Source organism: Hyla sarda, unplaced genomic scaffold (genome assembly GCF_029499605.1).
Source record: "Hyla sarda isolate aHylSar1 unplaced genomic scaffold, aHylSar1.hap1 scaffold_724, whole genome shotgun sequence".
NCBI classification, from domain to species: domain Eukaryota; kingdom Metazoa; phylum Chordata; class Amphibia; order Anura; family Hylidae; genus Hyla; species Hyla sarda.
Genome location: NW_026610745.1, coordinates 51,164 through 78,525, shown reverse-complemented (window position 1 = coordinate 78,525; position 27,362 = coordinate 51,164). Strand labels below are relative to the sequence as shown.

The following is a 27,362-nucleotide window of genomic DNA, read 5'->3' as shown; positions in this document are numbered from 1 at the left end:
ACCGACAAGGTAAATGAAGTGTAATGTGGATAAACGTAAGGTTCTGCACTTGGGCCATAAAAACAAAATGTACAATTATGTGCTAAATAATAAGACATTGGGTAAAACTTCTACCGAAAAAGACTTGGGGACTGGTAGACAGGTACAGGTACGCCCTAGCATCCTGGGGCTTAAGGACCAAGGGCGTACCTGTATGCCCTCATCCTTTCTGTTCCCCGCCGGTAACCGGGCGGTGAACGGGATGCCTGATGAAATCATTTAGCAGGCATCCCATGCAAACCCCCGGGTGATGGGGGTCCTGAGACCCCCCATGTTGGCGATTTGTGGCGATTCCAGGTTAATCGGATCTCCAGTTGTAGTTATGCAACAGCTGGAGGCACAACTACAACTCCCAGCATGCCCTTTGGCTGTCAGGGCATGCTGGGAGTTGTAGTTCTGCAACAGCTGGAGGCACATTTTTTATATGAAAAAGTGTTCCTCCAGCTATTGCATAACTACAACTTCCAGCATGCCGAGACAGCCAAAGGGCATGCTGGGAGTTGTAGTAGTGTGCCTCAAATCGTTGCTGAACTACAACTCCCAGCATGCCCTTTGGCTGTCTGTGCATGCTGAGAGTTGTAGTTTTGCAACAGCTGGAGGCACACTGATTGCAAAACACAGAGTTTGTTACCTAACTCTGTGTTTCGCAACCAGTGTACCTCCAGCTGTTCCAAATTTACAACTCCCAGCATGAAATGACAGACTGTACATGCTGGGAGTTGTAGTTCTGCAACAGCTGGAGGCACACTGAGTTAAGTAACAAACTCTGTGTTTTGCAACCAGTGTGCCTCCAGCTGTTGCATAACTACAACTCCCAGCATGTGCAGTCAGTGCATGCTGGGAGTTGTAGTTTTGCAACAGCTGGAGGTCTGCCCCCTCCCCCCCCCCCCCACCATGTGAATGTGCAAGGTACATTCACAGGGGCGGGGGTTTACAGTGAGTTTCCTGCTACAAGCGGGAAACTCACTGCAAACCCTTGCCCGTGTGAATGTACCCTAAAAACTCTACACTACACCTACACAAAATAAAAAAGTAAAACCTACATATACACTACACCTACACAAAATAAAAAGTACATATACACCCCCTTACACAGTTACAACCCCCCCCCCCCAATAAATATTAAAAACGTCTCGACACTGTTTCCGAAACGACACTGTTTCCCTGTGAAAATCCCTAATTAAGGCCTCGAATGCACATGGTGCTCTCTCACTTTGGAGCCCTGTCGTATTTCAAGGCAACAGTTTAGGGCCACATATGGGGTATTTCTGTACTTGGGAGAAATTGCCTAACAAATTTTTTGGGGGATTTTTCTCCATTTACCCTGTTACGCCTAGCGCTCCGGGTCCCCGCTCCTCCCCGGAGCGCTTACGGCGTCTCTCTCTCCGCAGCGCCCCGGTCGGTCCCGCTGACCGGGAGCGCTGCACTGTCATGGCCGTCGGGGATGCGATTCGCACAGCGGGACGCGCCCGCTCGCGAATCGCATCCCAGGTCACTTACCCGTCCCGGTCCCCTGCTGTCATGTGCTGGCGCGCGCGGCTCCGCTCTCTAGGGCGCGCGCGCGCCAGCTCCCTGAGACTTAAAGGGCCAGTGCACCAATGATTGGTGCCTGGCCCAATTAGCTTAATTGGCTTCCACCTGCTCCCAGACTATATCTGATCACTGCCCCTGCACTCCCTTGCCGGATCTTGTTGCCTTAGAGCCTAGTGAAAGCGTTACTGTGTTTGTCCATACTGTGTACTTGACCTCCTGCTATTGCCTTATTGACTACGATTCTTGCTGCCTGCCCCGACCTTCTGCTACGTCCGACCTTGCTTCTGTCTACTCCCTTGTACCGCGCCTATCTTCAGCAGTCAGAGAGGTTGAGCCGTTGCTAGTGGATACGACCTGGTCACTACCGCCGCAGCAAGACCATCCCGCTTTGCGGCGGGCTCTGGTGAACACCAGTAGTGACTTAGAACCGGTCCACTAGCACGGTCCACGCCAATCCCTCTCTGGCACAGAGGATCCACCTCCTGCCAGCCGGCATCGTGACAGTAGATCCGGCCATGGATCCCGCTGAAGTTCCTCTGCCAGTTGTCGCCGACCTCACTACACTGGTCGCCCAGCAAGCCCGACAGATCGCCCAACAAGATCACCAGCTGTCGTACTTGACCACCATGACACAGCAACTCCAGTTGCAGCTACAGCAGCTTCAGTCACAGCTACAGCAATTTCAGTCTCAGCTACAGCAGCAACAACAATCTCCTCCGCCAGCTCCTGCACCTCTTCCGCAGCGAGTGGCCACTCCTAGCCTCCGCTTGTCCCTGCCGGACAAATTTGATGGGGACTCTAAGTTTTGCCGTGGCTTTCTTTCACAATGTTCCCTGCACTTGGAGATGATGTCGGACCAGTTTCCTACTGAAAGGTCTAAGGTGGCTTTCGTAGTCAGCCTTCTGTCTGGGAAAGCTCTGTCTTGGGCCACACCGCTCTGGGACCGCAATGACCCCGTCACTGCCTCTGTACACTCCTTCTTCTCGGAAATTCGAAGTGTCTTTGAGGAACCTGCCCGAGCCTCTTCTGCTGAGACTGCCCTGCTGAACCTGGTCCAGGGTAATTCTTCCGTTGGCGAGTACGCCATACAATTCCGTACTCTTGCTTCTGAACTATCCTGGAATAATGAGGCTCTCTGCGCGACCTTTAAAAAAGGCCTATCCAGTAACATTAAAGATGTTCTGGCCGCACGAGAAACTCCTGCTAACCTGCATGAACTCATTCATCTAGCCACTCGCATTGACATGCGTTTTTCTGAGAGACATCAAGAGCTCCGCCAGGAAAAAGACTTAGATCTCTGGACACCTCTCCCACAGTCTCCATTGCAATCTACGCCTAGGCCTCCCGCCGAGGAGGCCATGCAAGTGGATCGGTCTCACCTGACCCAGGAAGAGAGGAATCGCCGTAGGGAAGAGAATCTTTGTCTGTACTGTGCCAGTACCGAACATTTCTTGGTGGATTGCCCTATCCGTCCTCCACGTCTGGGAAACGCACGCTCGCACCCAGCTCTCGTGGGTGTGGCGTCTCTTGATGCTAAGTCGGCTTCTCCACGTCTCACGGTGCCCGTACGGATTTCTCCTTCAGCCAACTCCTCCCTCTCAGCCGTGGCCTGCTTGGACTCCGGTGCCTCTGGGAATTTTATTCTGGATTCCTTGGTGAATAAATTCCGCATCCCGGTGACCCGTCTCGTCAAGCCACTCTACATTTCCGCGGTCAACGGAGTCAGGTTGGATTGCACCGTGCGTTACCGCACGGAGCCCCTCCTAATGTGCATCGGACCTCATCACGAAAAAATTGAGTTTTTGGTCCTCTCCAATTGCACTTCCGAAATTCTCCTTGGACTACCCTGGCTTCAACACCATTCCCCAACCCTGGATTGGTCCACAGGGGAGATCAAGAGCTGGGGTACCTCTTGTTTCAAGGACTGCCTTAAACCGGTTCCCAGTACTCCCTGCCGTGACCCTGTGGTTCCCCCTGTAACCGGTCTCCCTAAGGTCTTTATGGACTCTGCCTGCCATAAGAAGTGCCTCTCCCCCCCTCCCAGTCCAGTCAGGCAAGCCTCGGTGCCTCCTCATGGCCCCCGTCCTGGTGTCACACTGCCCCGTGCCAGGCCTCGCCCTCTGCCCTCCCTCCCCATTCCCACTCCTGCTGTACTGCCTGCCGTTGAGGAAACCCTCCATTCTTTCCTGGTGTCCTCATCCCAGGGGAGGCAGTTACCGGACAAAGAGAAGGGGGGACCTAAGGGGGGGGGTACTGTTACGCCTAGCGCTCCGGGTCCCCGCTCCTCCCCGGAGTGCTTACGGCGTCTCTCTCTCCGCAGCGCCCCGGTCGGTCCCGCTGACCGGGAGCGCTGCACTGTCATGGCCGTCGGGGATTCGATTCGCACAGCGGGACGCGCCCGCTCGCGAATCGCATCCCAGGTCACTTACCCGTCCCGGTCCCCTGCTGTCATGTGCTGGCGCGCGCGGCTCCGCTCTCTAGGGCGCGCGCGCGCCAGCTCCCTGAGACTTAAAGGGCCAGTGCACCAATGATTGGTGCCTGGCCCAATTAGCTTAATTGGCTTCCACCTGCTCCCAGACTATATCTGATCACTGCCCCTGCACTCCCTTGCCGGATCTTGTTGCCTTAGAGCCTAGTGAAAGCGTTACTGTGTTTGTCCATACTGTGTACTTGACCTCCTGCTATTGCCTTATTGACTACGATTCTTGCTGCCTGCCCCGACCTTCTGCTACGTCCGACCTTGCTTCTGTCTACTCCCTTGTACCGCGCCTATCTTCAGCAGTCAGAGAGGTTGAGCCGTTGCTAGTGGATACGACCTGGTCACTACCGCCGCAGCAAGACCATCCCGCTTTGCGGCGGGCTCTGGTGAACACCAGTAGTGACTTAGAACCGGTCCACTAGCACGGTCCACGCCAATCCCTCTCTGGCACAGAGGATCCACCTCCTGCCAGCCGGCATCGTGACATACCCCTTATGAAAAGGAAAAGTTGGGGTTTACACCAGCCTGTTATTGTAAAAATATTTTTTATTTTTTACACTAACATGCTGGTGTTGCCCCATACTTTTAATTTTCACAAGAGGTAAAAGGAAAAAAAGACCCCCAAAATTTGTAACGCAATTTCTCCTGAGTACGGAAATGTGGCGCACAACAAGGCTCAGGAGTGAGAGAGCATATGTACATTTGAGGTGATTGGCACAGGGGTGGCTGATAGTTACAGCGGTTCTGACATAAACACAAAAAACAAATACCCACATGTGACCCTTTTTGGAAACTACACCCCTCACGGAACATAACAAGGGGTATAGTGAGCCTTAACACCCCACAGGTGTTTGACGAATTTTCGTAAAATTTGGATTTGAAAATGAAATTTTACCCCAATTTTTTCATTTTCACAAGGGGTAATAGGAAAAAAGCCCCCCAAATAACATACCCCATATGTAGATGTAAAGTGCTCTACGGGCGAACTACAATGCTCAGAAGAGAAGGAGCGCCATTGGACTCTTGGAGAGAAAATTTGGCTGGAATTGAAGGCCACATGTGTTTACAAAGCCCCCATAGTGCCAGAACAATGGACCCCCCCCCACCCCCCCCCCCCCCACATGTGACCCCTCTTTGGAAAATACACCCCTCACGTAATGTAACAAGGGGTACAGTGACCATTTACATCCCACAGGTGTGACAGATTTTTGGAACAGTGGTCCGTGAAAATTAAAAATTTTATTTTTTATTTGCACAGCCCACTGTTCCAAAGATCTGTCAAACGCCAGTGGGGTGTAAATGCTCACTGTACCCCTTGTTACATTACGTGAGGGGTGTAGTTTCCAAAATGGGGTCACATGTGGGGGGGGGTCCACTGTTCTGGGAGCACAGGGGGCTTTGTAAACGCACATGGCCCCCGACTTCTGTTCCAACCAAATTCTCTCACCAAAATCCCAATGTCGCTCCTTCTCTACTGAGCCCTCTAGTGCACCCACAGAACACTTTACTTGAGAGAAATGGGGTTACACATTTTGGTGGCTTTTACCCCCTGTAAAAATGAAGAAAAAAAACTAATTGTTCTACAAGAACATGTTAGTTTATAAAATGAAGATTGTGAATTTTCTCCATTTTGCTGCTATTCCTGTGAAACACCTAAAGGGTTAACAAACTTTCTGAATGTCATTTTGAATACTTTGAGGGGATTCTATAATGGGGTCATTTGTGGGATATTTCGAACAGAAAGACACTCAAATTCACTTCAAAACTGGTTCCTAAAAAACTCAGATTTAGGAATTTTCGTCAAAAATTGGACAACTGCTGCTAATGTTTGAAGCCTAATGTCTTCAAAAGGTAAAAGCATGTCAACTTTATGATGCAAAGTAGGATTTAAAGGGGTTCTCCACAGTTTTTTTTTTAAATCAACTGGCTCCAGAAAGTTAAACAGTTTTGTAAATTACTTCTATTTAAAATCTTAATCCTTCCAGTACTTATCAGCTGGTAAATGCTCCACAGGAAGTTCTATTCTTTTTGAATTTCCTTTCTGTCTGATCACAGTGCTCTCTCTGCTGACACCTCTGTCCATTTTAGGAAAAGTCCAGAGTAGGAGAAAAACCCCATAGCAAACCTCTCCTGCTCTGGACAGTTCCTGAAATGGACGGAGGTGTCAGCAGAGAGCACTGTGGTCAGACAGAAAGGAAATTCAAAAAGAAAAGAACTTCCTCTGTAGTATACATCATCTAAAAAGTACTGGAAGGATTGGGATTTTTTTTAATAGAAGTAATTTACAAATCTGTTTAACTTTCTGGCACCAGTTGATTTAAAAGAAAATGTTTTCCAGTGAAGTACCAGTTTAAGGTCAACATGGGCTTGGTCCTTAAGGGGTTAATCCGGTCATTCTGAAAGGATCACCCGCACGGTGGAAGTTCATGCCCTGGAGGAGAAACTTACAAGACCTTGACTGAACCCTAGATACCAGGATCAATCATTAATTCTCTCAAGTCAGAACCAATTAATTGGTTGAAAGCACCACAAGTCCCAGCAAGGCAACAGGGCTCCCAAGGGGTTACTCTGCACCAGACTACCTATGTAACACCATCTGCACCAGCTGAGTAAAGAACGTCATCCTTAACCTGACGTCGGTGTGTTCATTTACTCCCCGTGTGTGGCCCAGGAGAATCTGTCCCAACGTCGGACCGTGTATAGGATAACTGTGCCCTGGCGTCACGACAGGATAAGGTATTTCCTTACACCACCTATGGTACCACAGATAGACATGGCTGAAGTGGAAAAGGTGCAGAGAAGGTGACAAAGATAATAATGGTATGGGGGGGGGGGGATTACAGGACCAGGACAGGTTATCAAGCTTGGGGTTAATTTAGTTTGGAGAGAAGATATTTTCTACTGATCTTTTTATACCTAGGTCGGTAACCATGACAAGGGGCATCCACTATGTTTAGAGGAAAGAAGGTTTCACCATCATCACAGACAGAGATTCTTTACTGTAAGAGCAGTAACACTATGGAACTCTCTGCCACATTGTTATGATGTCTGGATATTTATGGATACTATATTTATGGGGATAGAATGTTCCAGGGATTTATTCTGATGTTATATTGGAGTTGGAAAAGAATTGTTCCTCTGTCATGGGGCAATTAGGATCAGCCTCATGGGGGGTTGCCTTTTTCTGGATCAGCACAGTAGGGTTTTAGGTTGAACTTGATGGACTCATTTTTTCAACTCTTTTTCCTCAGTATCTTCTAAGAATTATAGACAAAATGTGGATCAGAACATTCCCAGAAGCTAAGAGACTATGAGGCAGCAGAGGAAACAGCCGGACGTCTGATGCCCGAATTCTTCCTGTATGAGGATTTCTTCATTATACCCTCAGTAAACTCTAGATTCTTCATTTTAGCGTACGTTCCCCTTTTAGAGAGGGCTGGGCATATGTTCAACATTATTCCCGGTACCAAAACTCTGAGGGTACTGGATCATGGTTGTCGATTTAAGATACTTAAAGGGGTACTCCGGCCCTAAGATATCTTGTCCTCTATCCAAAGGGTCCCACCGCTCTACAACTCCAAGTATAGTATTTTTTTCCATATAAAGTCCTTCTCAGGTTCCATCCATCCTTAAGGTTGAAGGTTCCTTCTACTTCCTAAATCAATCAGGTCATCTTCTTTCCAGTTCTTTCCCAAGACCTAGCTTTTCAAGATGACGTCAGATGGATTGTTTTAGATCGTTGGCCTATGTCTATTAACTTAATAAAGCTTCTAAAACCTATATATCCCACTGAATAAAAGAAGTTATAGTCTTCTGCTACTTTGATGCCTTCTTGGTAGCGCAGCATCATGGTCTCCCTAAAAGATCTTCTGAGGACAATTCTTTTAGAAGATCTGTAAAGTAGATTCCATTCTAGGGTATTCTTCTTGCTACATCCCCACTATTGTGCTGCTGACGGGATGTAAGGGAAGTCTATGAGTTAGATTGTAAACTGTTTACCCTTACTCCTTTCACAGCACAAGACTCCCTACCTTTTTTCCTTAAGTCTTCTGTATTTAATAAATGACACAAGGGGGTGGGGTTTATAGGGTCATTTAGTAGTATAGCTTAATCATTTTAATCATCTTAATCAAGTTCCATCTGACCTATCAGTCCACAGGGTGTAGAAATCCCAACTATTGTGCTGCTGAGAGAACTAAGGGAAAACATATATACATTCTACATAATATACATATGCATTGTTACATGTTTATCCTATATATGATAATCACCCTATCATCATATGATTATAATATAAGAGTCGTCTTACCTCCGATAACATTCAGTATTCTCGTCTGATGGATTCGATCTTTCAGTGCCGGGTGTGATACATATACAGAAACCTCTGCTTCATAGTCTTCAGAATAGCTGGGAGTGATGTGAATAAAACATTGACAGCTGTAAGTATAAAGTCTACGCCATTGAATACAGCGGAGAAGACCGGATCTATTGGGTGTTATTACTGGAGTCATCTTCAGCTGTAGGGGCCCCTGTGTGTGACTGACAGCCCCACTGATCAGCCTCTGCTGTTCTAGGTCTATAGCCACACTACCCTCCCCATCATTGTCATTCATCACCGCTCCGGCTGAGGGATCGGGGTCTCTGGATCTCCAGGTGTGGATCGTCTCCATCTTCTCTCCTGATCTCTTAATATGAATGGAGATCTCCAAGTCATTGGGCTTAAAGTTCATCATGTGACAAGTCAGAGTTGTCCTGGTCATGTCAATCAGCTGATCATTCCCAGTGATCTCAGAAAGGCTGGGGGGATCTGTAGAGAGAAAAGATATAACAGCACATCCCACCAGGAACCAGCACAACCAGTGGGCACATACTGGCTGAATGGGGAATCTATGTAGATACGCAGCGATGAGGGGACAGAAGATTCATCACAGTGTAACCAGATTCATTTACCTCTCAGAAGTCTGGGAATGCTGGGTGACCACTCCTTGTGGAAGCCGTAATGTCACCCACCTGTCCCAGAAACAGATACAACTAAGAACTAACAAGTAGGAGGACGATTAAATAGTCACATGGTCGGTCCCTGTTCACACATCAACAATAGACAAGACATCTTACTGATCACCGGCTCCTTACACAGGACTCACCTTTAGTGAACACTTGGTAGTAAAGGAAACCGGCCAATAACAGAAGCGTGAAGGAGAGAATAGTCAGGATCACAGCAGTAACAACTTTTCCGGTGATATCTTCTCGTTCTGTAATCACAAGGAACAAATAATAATCCAGGCATGTGACCGATCTGATCCTACAATGAGCGCGGGGTGAATCCAGGAACCTGTATTACTCGGGGAGGGATAGTAACTGCCCCTGATTATATTACTGATGAGGACTACATCGGACCTGTCTAGTGTTCAGTCACTTATAGTAGAATAGTTGGTGCTGGAGAAGACGGATCATAAAGAAGTGACCCCGGCTGAGTGACTTGTCCACCATCATCTGGTTATAGTAACTAAAACCCCAGTGGGATTTGGTCTTAGTTTGGGGTGAATGTTGTAATGTTTCTGATGGGATTTAGTATTTTATATAGAAACCAAATGTCAGATTCCAGAAGCTTCTGGATAAGACACAACTACCTCCTAACATTTTGGACGGTAAAACAGACACTTATGGTACATTGTGAAAAAGTAAAATTTTACATACATTTCTATAAGCCGGAATTCTTTTTAATGTAAATATTTCATCACATGATTTATCTGAAGATATCAATCTCTAAGACTCATATTGTACCAGATGATGACATAATATGCAGAAGGTTTATGGAGCAATGTGGGAAGTTTATTATTGCTTAAACATTTCCTGGGTCAAAAAGAAGGAGAAAGGGACTTGGGTCAAAAGTAGGGACTAATCATGAAAAAAGAATGTGAGAAGATCCCAGGGTATAAATAATATATTAGAAAAAAACAAACGGCACAAAGCCCTATTTACTTAGGGACCCCCCCCCCCCAACTTAAACCTTTATTTATCGTAGTTAAAATAAATATAAGGTGCACATGATAACTAAGTGGTTAAAACACAATGTACAGAGCAGAAGCTTATAAAGATATAATAAAAAAAATCTCTCCTAATTCATACACACGTAATACACAGTAGGGTTTAGGGTCCGTAATTTATCTAAGACCCACAGCACCTTATTATTGTTGGAGCCTGTCTGACAGCTAATACTCTCACTAACCATATAGGCAATACCTAAACTGTACGACTTATTGTAGCTCATAGGCTGCTGGTCACATAAAGTAAACAATACTGTAAACCTTCCTGACGTTTCACTGGATCACCGGCTTCATCAAGGATAGAGGTATCACTGATGTGTGTAAGAGCCCATCAGATGTAACTACTTCACTACGGACGCGCTGTACAGCGGCTGCTCCCTCAGTCAGTGACTACAACCTCACTATTACCAGAGCAGCATCTCCACCCATCCTATCAGCTGCCACTATATTATGGGCTATATTACAGATAGCATTGACATTAACCACTTAAGGACTCAGGGTTTTTCCGTTTTTGCACTTTCGTTTTTTCCTCCTCACCTTTTAAAAATCATAACCCTTTCAATTTTCCACCTAAAAATCCATATTATGGCTTATTTTTTGTGTCGCCAATTCTACTTTGCAGTGACATCAGTCATTTTACCCAAAAATGCACGGCCAAACAGAAAAAAAAATCATTGTGCAACAAAATCGAAGAAAAAACGCCATTTTGTAACTTTTGGGGGCTTCCGTTTCTACGCAGTGCATATTTCGGTAAAAATGACACCTTATCATTATTCTGTAGGTCCATACGGTTAAAATGATCCCCGACTTATATAGGTGATTTTGTCGCACTTCTGGAAAAAACCATAACTACATGCAGGAAAATTTATACGTTTAAAAATGTCATCTTCTGACCCCTATAACTTTTTTATTTTTCCACGTACGGGGCGGTATGAGGACTCATTTTTTGCGCCGTGATCTGAAATTTTTATCGGTACGATTTTTGTTTTGATCGGACTTTTTGATCACTTTTTATAAATTTTTTAATGGTATAAAAAGTGACCAAAATACGCTTTTTTGGACTTTGGAATTTTTTTGCGCGTACGCCATTGACCGTGCGGTTTAATTAATGATATATTTTTATAGTTCGGACATTTACGCACGCGGCGATATGTTTATTTTTATTTACACTGTTATTTTTTTTATGGGAAAAGGGGGGTGAAGGGAAGGGGTTAAATGACCTTTATTAACACTTTTTTTAAACTTTTTTTTTGTAGTGTTATAGGTCCCACAGGGACCTATCACACTGTACACACTGATCTCTTATACTGATCATTGTTATCCCATAGGGACCTATCACACTGTACACACTGATCTCTTATACTGATCATTGTTATCCCATAGGGACCTATAACACTGCACACACTGCTCTCTTATACTGATCATTATTATCCCATAGGGACCTATCACACTGTACACACTGATCTCTTATACTGATCATTGTTATCCCATAGGGACCTATAACACTGCACACACTGATCTCTTATACTGATTATTATTATCCCATAGGGACCTATCACACTGTACACACTGATCTCTTATACTGATCATTGTTATCCCATAGGGACCTATCACACTGTACACACTGATCTCTTATACTGATCATTGTTATCCCATAGGGACCTTTAACACTGCTTTCTTATACTGATCATTATTATCCCATAGGGACCTATAACACTGCACACACTGATCTCTTATACTGATCATTATTATCCCATAGGGACCTATCACACTGCACACACTGATCTCTTATACTGATCATTATTATCCCATAGGGACCTATCACACTGCACACACTGATCTCTTATACTGATCATTATTATCCCATAGGGACCTATAACACTGCACACACTGATCTCTTATACTGATCATTATTATCCCATAGGGACCTATAACACTGCACACACTGATCTCTTAAACTGATCATTATTATCCCATAGGAGACTATAACACTGCACACACTGATCTCTTATACTGATCATTATTATCCCATAGGAGACTATAACACTGCCCACACTGATCTCTTATACTGATCATTATTATCCCATAGGGACCTATAACACTGCACACACTGATCTCTTATACTGATCATTGTTATCCCATAGGGACCTATAACACTGCACACACTGATCTCTTATACTGATCATTGTTATCCCATAGGGACCTATAACACTGCACACACTGATCTCTTATACTGATCATTGTTATCCCATAGGGACCTATAACACTGCACACACTGATCTCTCATCCTGATCACAGGCGTGTATTAACACGCCTGTGATCAGAGTTATCGGCGCTTGACTGCTCCTGCCTGGATCTCAGGCACGGAGCAGTCATTCGTTGATCAGACACCGAGGAGGCAGGTAAGGGCCCTCCCGGTGTCCTGAAAGCTGTGCGGTACGCCGCGATTTCACCGCGGCGGTCCCGACCGCCGCTTCTAAAGGGTTAATACCGCACATCGCCGCGATAGGCGATGTGTGGTATTAGCCGCGGGTCCCGGCCGTTGATGAGCGCCGGGACCGACGCGATGTGATGCGGGGTCGCAGAAAGTTAAACATATTTGTAAATTATTTCTATGAAAAAATCTTAATCCTTCCAGTACTTATTAGCTGCTGAACGCTACAGAGGAAATTCCTTTCTTTTTGGAACACTGATGACATTACGAGCACAGTGCTCTCTGCCGACATCTCTGTCCATTTTAGCAACCGTGCATAGCAGATGTATGCTAAGGGCCTTGGGTTCAAATCCCACTAAGGACAACAATAAATAAATAAAGACTTATTATTATTATAATAACGTCAGCAAAGAGCAGTGTGTTCGTGATGTCATCAGAGAGCATTCCAAACAGAAAAGAATTTCCTCTGTAGTATTCAGCAGCTAATAAATACAGGAAGGATTAAGATTTTTGAATTGAAGTAATTTACAAATATGTTTAACTTTCTGCCACCAGTTGATTTAAAAAATATATATATGTTTTCCCACTGGAGTACCCCTTTAAATAGGCATCTGAAACATCAGATAGGGGAGATATCCATCACTTCTGCCCATCGGAAAGATTATTCTATGAAATATTACAACATGTCAGGTGTTCTGATTTGTGGGAGAATAAATCACCTGTTACTGTCAGGGTGAAGTTCATCTTCAGGTCCTGGTCCAGAGATCGGTGCTTCACCACACAGGAATATATATGGCCGGTATCCGCCATTGTAGGATATAAGGTCAGCTGACTCGTAGTATTAAATGTCCCATCTGTATTATTCGCGGTGTCTCCTGTGCAGGTTCCTTTTTCCAGGACAACACATTTTGAAGAATATTTCTCATGTCGCACCCAGCGAATATTAATGTCTTTAGGGTAAAAGTAGGTGACATCACATGACACAACTTTCTCGCTTCCCAACGCCACCATGATGTCATCTCCAGGTATCAGGACAGCAGAGGGTACAGCTACATAAGAAATGACACAAAAATGATATCCATACAGAGACATCTACATTTACATACATATCCTTTACTGATCCTGAGTTATATCCTGTATTATACTCCAGAGCTGTACTCACTATTCTGCTGGTGAGGTCACTGTGTACATACATTACATTACTTATCCTGTACTGATCCTGAGTTATATCCTGTATTATACTCCAGAGCTGTACTCACTATTCTGCTGGTGAGGTCACTGTGTACATACATTACATTACTTATCCTGTACTGATCCTGAGTTATATCCTGTATTATACTCCAGAGCTGCACTCACTATTCTGCTGGTGAGATCACTGTGTACATACATTACATTACTGATCCTGAGTTATATCCTGTATTATACCCCAGAGCTGTACTCACTATTCTGCTGGTGAGATCACTGTGTACATACATTTACATACATATCCTTTACTGATCCTGAGTTATATCCTGTATTATACTCCAGAGCTGTACTCACTATTCTGCTGGTGAGGTCACTGTGTACATACATTACATTACTTATCCTGTACTGATCCTGAGTTATATCCTGTATTATACCCCAGAGCTGCACTCACTATTCTGCTGGTGAGATCACTGTGTACATACATTTACATACATATCCTTTACTGATCCTGAGTTATATCCTGTATTATACTCCAGAGCTGTACTCACTATTCTGCTGGTGAGGTCACTGTGTATATACATTACATTACTTATCCTTTACTGATCCTGAGTTATATCCTGTATTATACTCCAGAGCTGTACTCACTATTCTGCTGGTGAGGTCACTGTGTACATACATTACATTACTTATCCTGTACTGATTCTGAGTTATATCCTGTATTATACTCCAGAGCTGTACTCACTATTCTGCTGGTGAGGTCACTGTGTACATACATTACATTACTTATCCTTTACTGATCCTGAGTTATATCCTGTATTATACCCCAGAGCTATACTCACTATTCTGCTGGTGAGGTCACTGTGCACATACATTACATTACTTATCCTGTACTGATCCTGAGTTATATCCTGTAAATCTTTTTTATTAGAAAAATGTAAATCATAAACACAAAACCAGCACAACTTTGCCATAACTGAAAACAACAACATAAAATAACATAAAACCCAAACTTTACATTTCAAATAAAAGAACATAAATCCTGCCTAACCGGCCAGCCCAGTTTTCCCTAGAAAATACTAGAGACGCATCTTACATAACCAAATATCTAACAACACTCACATACATACTCAACTTGCGTTACTAAAAAAGAAACATAAAAATAGCACAATTTAGCTGTAACTCAAAAACACCCAAACTTGGGAAAACACACACAACAAGGACTCCCACTACACCCCATTAATTTAATATATATGTATATACACACATACTTTTTTTTTTTTCCCCCTAATTGTTAAGAAAGAAAATTAAATCTATAACTCAAAAACACCCAAACTTGGGGAAAAGAAAACCTAGACCAAAGAAAAACGAAATCCACTACGGGATACAAGAAAAATTACTACAAAAATAACAACTGGTTCGACTGCCATAATATAAGATAAACAAAATTATAACATATTATACATATAACCTATATATACCTAAATATACAGAAAATACACCTACAAATACAATAAAACAACCTACACTAAACTGTCCCTTCACCCACACCACCCGCCCTCCTGTACATGGGTCAGAGTCCATACAGTTCATAGTCCTCACTGTCCAGTCCATAACTGACCCATGCCAGGTCCACCAAAACAAACAACCACCACCACCCACAAATATACCCTCCCAACCTAGAACTCCTCCCAACCAACTTTATCATTATCAGCATTACAATATACATAAACAAACAATACAACCCACTTTAGGCCCAAGTTCGGTGCCTGTAAGCCCTTCATAACCTTAACATCTGAAAACAAAACAAAAAGCTATGGTACACATGCATTAGCCCACCACCAGGAAGAAGGATGGCAATCCTGATACATACAAAATTTATATTCTTTCCCTAACTGCACCCTGCCTCTCTCCCTACCATTATCCCTAAAAATAAACTGACCCTACTATCACCCTAACCCTGTCCCCTTACATCACTGTCCCTAACCAAAACAAGGGTACTCTACCCAAAAGGTCTAGTACCTATGGCACATCAAAAGAAAACCCTCTCCATAGGAGAGAAGCCCTACTGGTACCAAGACTGCCATACTCCAAAGACCTGATCTTCCCGAGGTCACCGGTGATGTTCCTACAGACCTCCACCTCGGAGAGGACTTTCCGCTGTGTAGACACTAAACACCGTGCATTCCACGTGTAGTATCTAACCACTAAACTGACTAAGAATAAAGTGCCCCGATCACGGCCACCCAGGGTCCTGAATGCCCCATAAGCCCACTCTGGATAGGTAAGGCCGGCAAGTTGACTCCAGCTGATGGAAGTGCCCACCCGGTTGTAGACCGCTATATTAAAGGGACAATGAAGCAGGAAGTGGTCCATGCTTTCCAGCATGTCCCCGCACTCTTCTCGGGGACACCCCCGGTCATCAGATACACTTCAAATTGTCCCTCACATATAGCTTCCCCTGAAAGCAGTGCCAGGCCAAGTCCCAAAACTTCTGGGGGATCCTTTTCATGTTTAAAAGATACAACCCCACCCTCAGATCCCGACCTGGGCAGTCCCTGAGCGCCAGAGGCTTCTGGAAGTGGGTCAACAGAACCCGTTTGTCAAGGAACTGCCTTGACTGGGTCCTGATCTCCCACACTCCCAGACCCCACCGACGTATCGCCTTCAGAGTCGGGGTAGCATAAGCCGGAAGATATCCATGGGGCGTACGGAGGTCCTTCACTTGCCCTCCTGTCTCCCATTCCTGAAAGAAAGGCCGAAACCATTCCCTGCAGGAGATTACCCACGGAGGAGCCCTCTCTGACCAGAGGTTTGAGATGTTGGCTTTCAAGAAGGTGTTGGTTAAGAACACCACAGGGTTAACCATAGATAAACCCCCTAGTCTCCTTGTGCGGTACGTAACCTCCCTCTTGACTAGGTTCATCCTGTTCCCCCAGAACAGTAGGAAAAACAGGCTGTAGATCCTAGTGTAGTAAGCCTCTGGCAAGATACATACGCTGCCCAGATAGATAAACAAGGGGAGCAGGTACGATTTGATCAGGTGTACCCTTTCCCTGAGGGTCATAGACCAACCCTTCCACTGGTCCACCTTCTGAGTGGCATCCTGGAGCTTACCATCCCAGTTTTTGGTGGGATAATCATCCTGGCCGAATGTGATGCCCAGAATTTTTGCTGACTCTGGGGGCCCTGGAAGGGTGTCCGTGAGATCAAACGTGGGATCTCCCCCTCCCAGCCAGAGACTTTCACACTTATCCCGGTTGATCTTAGACCCGGATGCCTCCGAGTAGCGGTCCACTTCCGACATCACCACATCGACCTCCTCTCTCGAGGACACAAAAATGGTGACATCATCAGCGTACGCCACCACTCTCTTGGCGACATCCAGCTCCGCTAAACTCATCCTGACTCCCGCCAACGGTCCACAATCTACCCTCCGGACGAAGGGATTGATTGTGAACACTTATAAAAGCGGGTTCAAAGGACAACCCTGACGGACTCCGGACCCCACCTCAAAAGAGCGGCCAGACCACCTGTTCACCAGAGGGAAACTCTCTGCCCCTGTATACAAGATCTTAAGCCAATTAACAAAAGTACTCGGTAAGCCATATCTCAGGAGGACGGACCAGAGGTACTCGTGGTTCACCCGATCAAATGCTTTGGCCTGATCCAGGGACAGTAAGTACCCCTTCCAGAGACCTGCACTACTCCGCTCCACTGCCTCCCTGACACTGAGGACAGCACTTAAGGTGCTTCGGCCTGGAACAGAGCAGTGCTGGGCCCCCGAAAGGAGCTGGGGTGCAAACTTCACCAGCCGATTAAACAGTATCTTGGCCAGAAGCTTCCTGTCCGTATTGAGAAGAGCTATGGGCCTCCAATTCTCAATCCGGCTAGGATCTTTACCCTTTGACAGAAGAATCAGGGCTGACCTCCTCATTGACCTCGGCAGAGTGCCCGAGGAGAGACACTCATTGAATACCTCAGTCAAGAGGGGAGCTAAAGACTCCTTAAAGGTCCTGTACCACTCGGATGTTAAGCCATCCGGACCTGGCGACTTCTTAGGGGCGAGCCCCTCGATCGCCTGTCTCACTTCCACTTCCCTGATTTCTTCTGCCAAAATGCCAAGAGAGGGGTCTACCCCTGGCTCAGGAATGGTTTCAGCCAGGAAAGCCGACATCCTGTCTCGATCTAGATCCTTCCTTCCCAAGAGATGTGAGTAGAATGATCTGACGACCTCCAGGATCCCTGATCTGGACCGATTCAGAGATCCCGTACTATCAATCAGTCCTGAGATGATTTTACTACTCACTGACATCTTACAGTTTCTGTAAGGGTCTGGCGAGCGGTACTTCCCGAAATCCCTCTCAAAAACCAAAGATGCGTGCCTATCGTACTGACACCTCATCAGCAAGGATTTCACTCTGGAGATATCCTCTCGGCTACCTCCAGTCGAGACGAGAAGCTCGAGTTTCCTCCTCAGACCCTGATACAAGCGATACCCATTCAGGGACCTGAGGCTCGAGAGCTGGCGGAAGAACCCCGCAACCCGCTTCTTGAATATCTCCCACCACTCTGACTTACTGCTGCAAAGGTCCAGTAAAGGTACCTGACTCTGAAGAAAATCCTCAAAGGACTGTCTTATCTCCGCTTCCTCCAGGAGGGACGAATTCAGCTTCCAATAACCTTTACCCATCCGGGGGGTCTCTGAAACATTCACGGGAAACAAAATCATACAGTGATCGGAGAACTCCACCTCAACCACGGACACTGCGGAAGAGACGGCTTCCTCCTTTAAATAAAACCTGTCTATCCTAGACCTGCAGCTACCTCGATGATAGGTGAAACCCGCGTGGCCTGAGGGGCTCCGGATGTGGGCGTCCTCTAGGCGAGCTTCCCTAACTATACTATTGAGAGCTATGCTATCATAAGCCAACCGATCATTGGAGCCTCTCCTATCTTGGGATCTCGTGACAGTATTGAAGTCCCCTCCAAAGATCACCTGTCGCCTTGTAAAAAGAAAGGGCTTAATCCTCATAAAGAGATCTTTGCGGCCCCACTTGGTTTGTGGGGCGTAGATGTTAATGAGCCGGAGCTCTTGTCCCTTCATGAGGACATCTAAGATCAGGCACCTCCCCATTTCTAACTCAATAACCCGTCTGCATTCAACAGGAGCGATAAAAAGGACCGCCACCCCACTATACGGCTCAGCCGCAAGAGACCAGTGGGAGGGGCCGCGCCTCCACTCTCTCCTGGCTTTTACCAGAGAGGCTAGATCTGACAACCTGGTCTCCTGTAAAAGGAAAATGTCGGCTTCAACACGGCCGAGAAAATCAAAGGCTGCGAATCTAGCCGTATCTGACTTTATGCTGGCACAGTTAATAGATGCCAGCGTCAATGGGGTGAGTGCCGCCATCATGGGTGATTGAGATAGATGACCCTAACCCCCTCATTTCTGTTTTCTCTTCACCCCCTCATTCCCAGATGAGGAGGCTTCTTTCTCTTTCAAAACTAAAAAAGTAGCCCACCCCTCTAGGCTAGCATCAGTTGCCTGATGTAACTGATGCTAGCCTAGAGGGGTGGGCTACTTTTTTAGTTTTGTTTCCCTTATCACAACACCAGGTGTAGGTGTACAGCCCTCTTACCTCGGCTAGTTAATTGTGAGCTGCACATCCCCAGTTCTTTCTCTTTCAACCTTTCTCTTTTTTGGACTCAGACTGGTCCATTTTTGAATCCCCATCTCCGCCTGGCTCTGGTTTGGCCCCATCCCCTGAGGAAACAGCCCCATCAGGACAGGGCCCAGTTCCCCCTGGAGGCTCCCCCACTTCAGGGACCCCATCCTTGACCCCCCCCCCCTCCCTCCAAGGAGGGGGGAGGAGATGGCAACGAGGACAGAGTACCGGTTAGACAGATCAATCAGAGGGGGGGCAGGTAGGCTTCCGCTTGGGACCTGGTCCATAGCACGGGGACTAGAGGGCTCCGTGCCCTTCTTTTTTGGCCTCTCTTCACCCTCCTCAGCCACACTTTCACAGTGGGAGGAATCGGAAAGATCGGCCTTGCTGCCCTCTTCTCTACAGATTCTCCCGATTTCCTCATCCAGCACATTCTCCTCCAGGGCCTCAGCAGTTTCAGGACTAACCTCTGGAGCAGGGCCAGAAGCTACCCCTGCCACATGGGAACTCTCCAGTTCCCTGCTCCTTCTCCCATTAGCCTCCCGCCTCAGCTTTGCGGGACTTTTCCTCTTCACTGACCCTGTTGCACCTTCACCCACACTCATGCCCTCCCCAGCTGGGGCAACATTACTGCTCTCCCCAGCCAAGGTGACTGTCGCCCGGGCAAAGGCGCTAGGACAACGGCTGAAAGGGTGTCCTAAGATACCACACAGATGACACCGGATCTGCCTACAGGATGCGGCAAGATGACCTACCCCACCACACAGAGCACAGACCTGCACGGTACAGGCTGCGCTAGAGTGAGTGGGGCTGCCACACCTGTGACAGACCTTGGGCTGCCCCTGGTAGAAAATTTGGATTCTGTCTCTCCCAAGAAAAGCAGCTGATGGGATGTGGGCAACAGTGCTCCCCGAACGCTTCAGTTTGACGGAAAACGTCCAGGCCCCAGACCAGATCCCATGTTCGTCATAGTTCTTTTTTGGCATGTCCGTCACATCCCCATATCGGCTGAGCCAGGTCATGATGTCATAGCAAGATAGTGACTCGTTACGTGTCAATACGGTCACTTTCTTGGCCAAATTCTGACGGGATATCGCCTTTACGGCAAAATCCCGCCAGCCGGGCTCGCTTTTCACCACCTCATAGTTCGACCAGAAAAGTTCCAAACCTTCCGGCCGAACGAAGCTGATGTCAAACTCAGAAGTACCGTAGGGGTGGATCAGGGCAAAGATGTCACTTGCCCTGAATTCCATCTGGAGGAGGAGCTCAACCACCTTACCCCGAGGCGGACACGCATCTTCGCCCCTCCACACTAAACGGACCACATTCCTACGGCCACTTTCCTGCCCGGATGTCAGGAGGGACCAGACCACCTCCCCGTTTTGTTCTCGGAATGCGCCTAAGTCGTGTCTTTCTATCCAAAAAGACAGGTCAACCTCACCCCTCCCCTCTACCTGGATTGACCTGTCTCCCCTACGTAGAGCCTCCAGGAGGCGCTGTTGCAAGTGACCCCCAGAGCCAGATGGAGATGGGGATCCCCCTGATCCCCCGGCAGTGACGCTGGCATAGCTTCTGGGAGAAGCAGCCACTACCGGGGGGCAGTCGAACCAGAACCTGGCCTAGAAACCAAACCAGGACCCTCATTCTTAACCGAGGTGTCAGCCACCAAACCTCTCTCTAACATTCCACTACCACCCCTCACCTGCATTTCCCTTGCACCCTTCTCATGCATACTACGAGCACCCCTTTCTTGCACCTCACTAGCACCCCTCTCTTTCACCCCGCTTGCACCCCCCTCATCCACACTGCTACTACAACTCCTCCCATGCACACTACCATAACTCACATTTTTTCCCTCACTTTCACTCTTGCCTACACTCTCCCATGATGCATTAGAGGCCGGGCTGGCTTGGTTTATTGCTCCGTGTATAAGGGTTGATGGCTTAAGGGTCAGTGCTGCACAGCTCCTCTGTTCAGTCTTCTGGGGCACAGACACAGGCTCCGCCCCCTCGCACAACACCATAGATTTTGGCAGGAGCCGTCCCACCAGATGCACTCCCGCCCCGCCTACTGCAGCTGACAGGCGCAGAACCTCCCCCTTCACAGGGGAGTACCCCGCAGCGCCATAACTGGTACCAACTGTATAACCTAGGGGACCGCCCCCTGAACCAACAAGGTCCGGCACCTGGACACTCCCCCCCTCACAGGGGAGTGCCCCGCAGCGCCAGAACTGGTACCAACTGTATAACCTAGGGGACCGCCCCCTGAACCAACAAGGTCCGGCACCCGGACACTCCCCCCCCTCACAGGGGAGTGCCCCGCAGCGCCAGAACTGGTACCAACTGTATAACCTAGGGGACCGCCCCCTGAACCAACAAGTTCCGGCACCTGGACACTCCCCCCCTCACAGGGGAGTGCCCCGCAGTGCCAGGACCTATACTGCCCATATCAATCGGGGGACCACCCTCCGAACGGGTAAACCTGCCACCATTTTCTGGTGCCTGGACACCCTCCCCCCTCACAGGAGGGTGCCCTTTTTTTTCTATAGCACCCGCGGCCATTTTGGGTGCACTACTGTATCCCCCATGCTGGCCCCGCTCCACTACAGAAACGGGGTCTGGCAGATTGGGGACCCAGCACCCTGAACTGACTTCTCAGCCGACCCAGACTGCTGGAGGGGAGAAAAGACAAACTTCACTCCTTGTGTCTTCTTCCTCTTCTTGCCCTTCGCTTTTCTCTTCTCCTCTGGGCCCAAATAATCACGGAAAGAAAACATTTCTAGGCGGGTGGGGGACTCCTGCACGACAATCGCCCGCAGGAGACCCCCATCTGCCAAGCCGCTGCCTTCACTGCAGTCACTGCCATCCTCATCATCCTCACTGGAGGGAGGTAAGGCCACCTGAGCCGGGTTTATATAGTCCACACTGAGGGTAAGTGGGGGGTCTGGGGTAACAGTGGTGGTGGTACACATAGGTCCAGTATCCATATCCCCCTCACTCACATCCCCCTCCTCACCTCCCTCCATCTCCTCCTCCTCACTCACATCCCCCTCCTCACCTCCCTCCATCTCCTCCTCCTCACTCACATCCCCCCCCAATCACCTCCCTCCATCTCCTCCTCCTCACTCACATCCCCCCCTCGCCTCCCTCCATCTCTTCCTCCTCACTCACATCCCCCCCTCGCCTCCCTCCATCTCCTCCTCCTCACTCACATCCCCCCCCTCACCTCCCTCCATCTCCTCCTCCTCCTCACTCACATCCCCCCCAATCACCTCCCTCCATCCCCCCCTCACCTCCCTCCATCTCCTCCTCCTCACTCACATCCCCCCCCAATCACCTCCCTCCATCTCCTCCTCCTCACTCACATCCCCCCCTCACCTCCCTCCATCTCCTCCTCCTCACTCACATCCCCCCCCCACCTCCCTCCATCTCCTCCTCCTCACTCACATCCCCCCCCAATCACCTCCCTCCATCTCCTCCTCCTCACTCACATCCCCCCCTCACCTCCCTCCATCTCCTCCTCCTCACTCACATCCCCCCCTCACCTCCCTCCATCTCCTCCTCCTCACTCACATCCCCCCCCTTGCCTCCCTCCATCTCCTCCTCCTCACTCACATCCCCCCCTCACCTCCCTCCATCTCTTCCTCCTCACTCACATCCCCCCCCTCACCTCCCTCCATCTCCTCCTCCTCACTCACATCCCCCTCCTCACCTCCCTCCATCTCCTCTTTCTCCTCACTCACATCCCCCTCCTCACCTCCCTCCATCTCCTCCTCCTCACTCACACCCCCCCCTCACCTCCCTCCATCTCCTCCTCCTCACTCACACCCCCCCTCACCTCCCTCCATCTCCTCCTCCTCACTCACATCCCCCCACCTCCCTCCATCTCCTCCTCCTCACTCACATCCCCCCACCTCCCTCCATCTCCTCCTCCTCACTCACATCCCCCCCCTCACCTCCCTCCATCTCCTCCTCCTCACTCACATCCCCCCCCTCACCTCCCTCCATCTCCTCCTCCTCACTCACATCCCCCCCCTCACCTCCCTCCATCTCCTCCTCCTCACTCACATCCCCCCCTCACCTCCCTCCATCTCCTCCTCCTCACTCACATCCCCCCCCTCACCTCCCTCCATCTCCTCCTCCTCACTCACATCCCCCCCTCACCTCCCTCCATCTCCTCCTCCTCACTCACATCCCCCCCTCACCTCCCTCCATCTCCTCCTCCTCACTCACATCCCCCCCCTCACCTCCCTCCATCTCCTCCTCCTCACTCACATCCCCCCCCTCACCTCCCTCCATCTCCTCCTCCTCACTCACATCCCCCCCCTCACCTCCCTCCATCTCCTCCTCCTCACTCACATCCCCCCCCTCACCTCCCTCCATCTCCTCCTCCTCCTCACTCACACCCCCCCCCTCACCTCCCTCCATCTCCTCCTCCTCACTCACATCCCCCCCCTCACCTCCCTCCATCTCCTCCTCCTCCTCACTCACATCCCCCCCCTCACCTCCCTCCATCTCCTCCTCCTCCTCACTCACATCCCCCCCCTCACCTCCCTCCATCTCCTCCTCCTCACTCACATCCCCCCCTCACCTCCCTCCATCTCCTCCTCCTCACTCACATCCCCCCCCTCACCTCCCTCCATCTCCTCCTCCTCACTCACATCCCCCCCCCTCACCTCCCTCCATCTCCTCCTCCTCACTCACATCCCCCCCCCTCACCTCCCTCCATCTCCTCCTCCTCACTCACATCCCCCCCCTCACCTCCCTCCATCTCCTCCTCCTCCTCACTCACACCCCCCCCCCTCACCTCCCTCCATCTCCTCCTCCTCCTCACTCACACCCCCCCCCCTCACCTCCCTCCATCTCCTCCTCCTCACTCACACCCCCCCCCCACCTCCCTCCATCTCCTCCTCCTCACTCACACCCCCCCCCCCCACCTCCCTCCATCTCCTCCTCCTCCTCACTCTCATCTTTGTGACAATCTTTTTCTGCACCTCTGGAGACCCTCTTTTTGGGGAACCTCTCCTCATTTAGTATCTTCTCACTGAAGAAGCCGGCTCCAGCCACAATGTCCGCTCTCATCTGAACACTCTCCTCCACCTCTTTCTTTAGTGCTCTCACCTTTGCTCTCTTGCCCTTGGCTGCTGTATCCGCCTGGTAACTTGTGAGCTTTATGTCTTCTCTTAGGGCAGATGTGGCTTTTAGTCACAATACACATTGTCACTTACTCTACTGGACCCTACTGGACGCGCTATAATGCAGTCACCTCTGTGACGGTTTATTATTGCTCTTTATTTTGCAGTCCAGTTATATGTGAATTAACCCCTTAAGGACTCAGGGTTTTTCCGTTTTTGCACTTTCGTTTTTTCCTCCTCACCTTTTAAAAATCATAACCCTTTCAATTTTCCACCTAAAAATCCATATTATGGCTTATTTTTTGCGTCGCCAATTCTACTTTGCAGTGACATCAGTCATTTTACCCAAAAATTCACAACGAAACGGAAAAAAAAAATCATTGTGCGACAAAATCGAAGAAAAAACACCATTTTGTAACTTTTGGGGGCTTCCGTTTCTACGCAGTGTATATTTCGGTAAAAATGACCCCTTATCTTTATTCTGTAGGTTCATACGGTTAAAATGATCCCCGACTTATATAGGTTTGATTTTGTCGCACACACTGATCTCTTATACTGATCATTATTATCCCATAGGGACCAATAACCCTGTACACACTGCTCTCTTATACTGATCATTATTATCCTATAGGGACCTATAACACTGCACACACTGATCTCTTATACTGATCATTATTATCCCATAGGGACCTATAACACTGCACACACTGATCTCTTATACTGATCATTATTATCCCATAGGAGACTATAACACTGTACACACTGATCTCTTATACTGATCATTATTATCCCATAGGAGACTATAACACTGCACACACTGATCTCTTATACTGATCATTATTATCCCATAGGGACCTATAACACTGCACACACTGATCTCTTATACTGATCATTATTATCCCATAGGAGACTATAACACTGTACACACTGCTCTCCTATACTGATCATTGTTATCCCATAGGAGACTATAATACTGCACACACTGATCTGTTATACTGATCATTATTATCCCATAGGAGACTATAACACTGCACACACTGATCTCTTATACTGATCATTGTTATCCCATAGGGACCTATAACACTGCACACACTGATCTCTTATACTGATCATTATTATCCCATAGGAGACTATAACACTGCACACACTGATCTCTTATACTGATCATTATTAACCCATAGGGACCTACAACACTGCACACACTGATCTCTTATACAGATCATTATTATCCCATAGGAGACTATAACACTGCACACACTGATCTCTTATACTGATCATTATTATCCCATAGGAGACTATAACACTGCACACACTGATCTCTTATACTGATCATTATTATCCCATAGGAGACTATAACACTGCACACACTGATCTCTTATACTGATCATTATTATCCCATAGGAGACTATAACACTGCACACACTGATCTCTTATACTGATCATTATTATCCCATAGGAGACTATAACACTGCACACACTGATCTCTTATACTGATCATTATTATCCCATAGGAGACTATAACACTGCACACACTGATCTCTTATACTGATCATTATTATCCCATAGGAGACTATAACACTGCACACACTGATCTCTTATACTGATCATTATTAACCCATAGGGACCTATAACACTGCACACACTGATCTCTTATACTGATCATTATTATCCCATAGGAGACTATAACACTGCACACACTGATCTCTTATACTGATCATTGTTATCCCATAGGAGACTAGAACACTGCACACACTGATCTCTTATACTGATCATTATTATCCCATAGGAGACTATAACACTGCACACACTGATCTCTTATACTGATCATTATTATCCCATAGGGACCTATAACACTGCACACACTGATCTCTTATACTGATCATTATTATCCTATAGGGACCTATAACACTGCACACACTGATCTCTTATACTGATCATTATTATCCCATAGGGACCTATAACACTGCACACACTGATCTCTTATACTGATCATTATTATCCCATAGGAGACTATAACACTGTACACACTGATCTCTTATACTGATCATTATTATCCCATAGGAGACTATAACACTGCACACACTGATCTCTTATACTGATCATTATTATCCCATAGGGACCTATAACACTGCACACACTGATCTCTTATACTGATCATTATTATCCCATAGGAGACTATAACACTGTACACACTGCTCTCCTATACTGATCATTGTTATCCCATAGGAGACTATAATACTGCACACACTGATCTGTTATACTGATCATTATTATCCCATAGGAGACTATAACACTGCACACACTGATCTCTTATACTGATCATTGTTATCCCATAGGGACCTATAACACTGCACACACTGATCTCTTATACTGATCATTATTATCCCATAGGAGACTATAACACTGCACACACTGATCTCTTATACTGATCATTATTAACCCATAGGGATCTACAACACTGCACACACTGATCTCTTATACAGATCATTATTATCCCATAGGAGACTATAACACTGCACACACTGATCTCTTATACTGATCATTATTATCCCATAGGAGACTATAACACTGCACACACTGATCTCTTATACTGATCATTATTATCCCATAGGAGACTATAACACTGCACACACTGATCTCTTATACTGATCATTATTATCCCATAGGAGACTATAACACTGCACACACTGATCTCTTATACTGATCATTATTATCCCATAGGAGACTATAACACTGCACACACTGATCTCTTATACTGATCATTATTATCCCATAGGAGACTATAACACTGCACACACTGATCTCTTATACTGATCATTATTATCCCATAGGAGACTATAACACT

The 27,362-nt window shown here is 47.5% G+C and overlaps 1 protein-coding gene across 1 annotated transcript in view; it reads right to left on the bottom strand.

The window, feature by feature from the left end:
- LOC130344663 (uncharacterized) overlaps positions 1-27,362 on the bottom strand; it is a 119,070-nt gene that overhangs the window by 63,572 nt on the left and 28,136 nt on the right. Inside the window, exons 3-5 of the mRNA XM_056554441.1 lie at positions 13,252-13,581; positions 9,196-9,303; positions 8,361-8,858 (exon numbers count right to left, since the gene is read on the bottom strand). Coding sequence (XP_056410416.1) covers positions 8,361-8,858; positions 9,196-9,303; positions 13,252-13,581 — 936 coding nt within the window. The remainder of the gene's footprint in view (positions 1-8,360; positions 8,859-9,195; positions 9,304-13,251; positions 13,582-27,362) is intronic.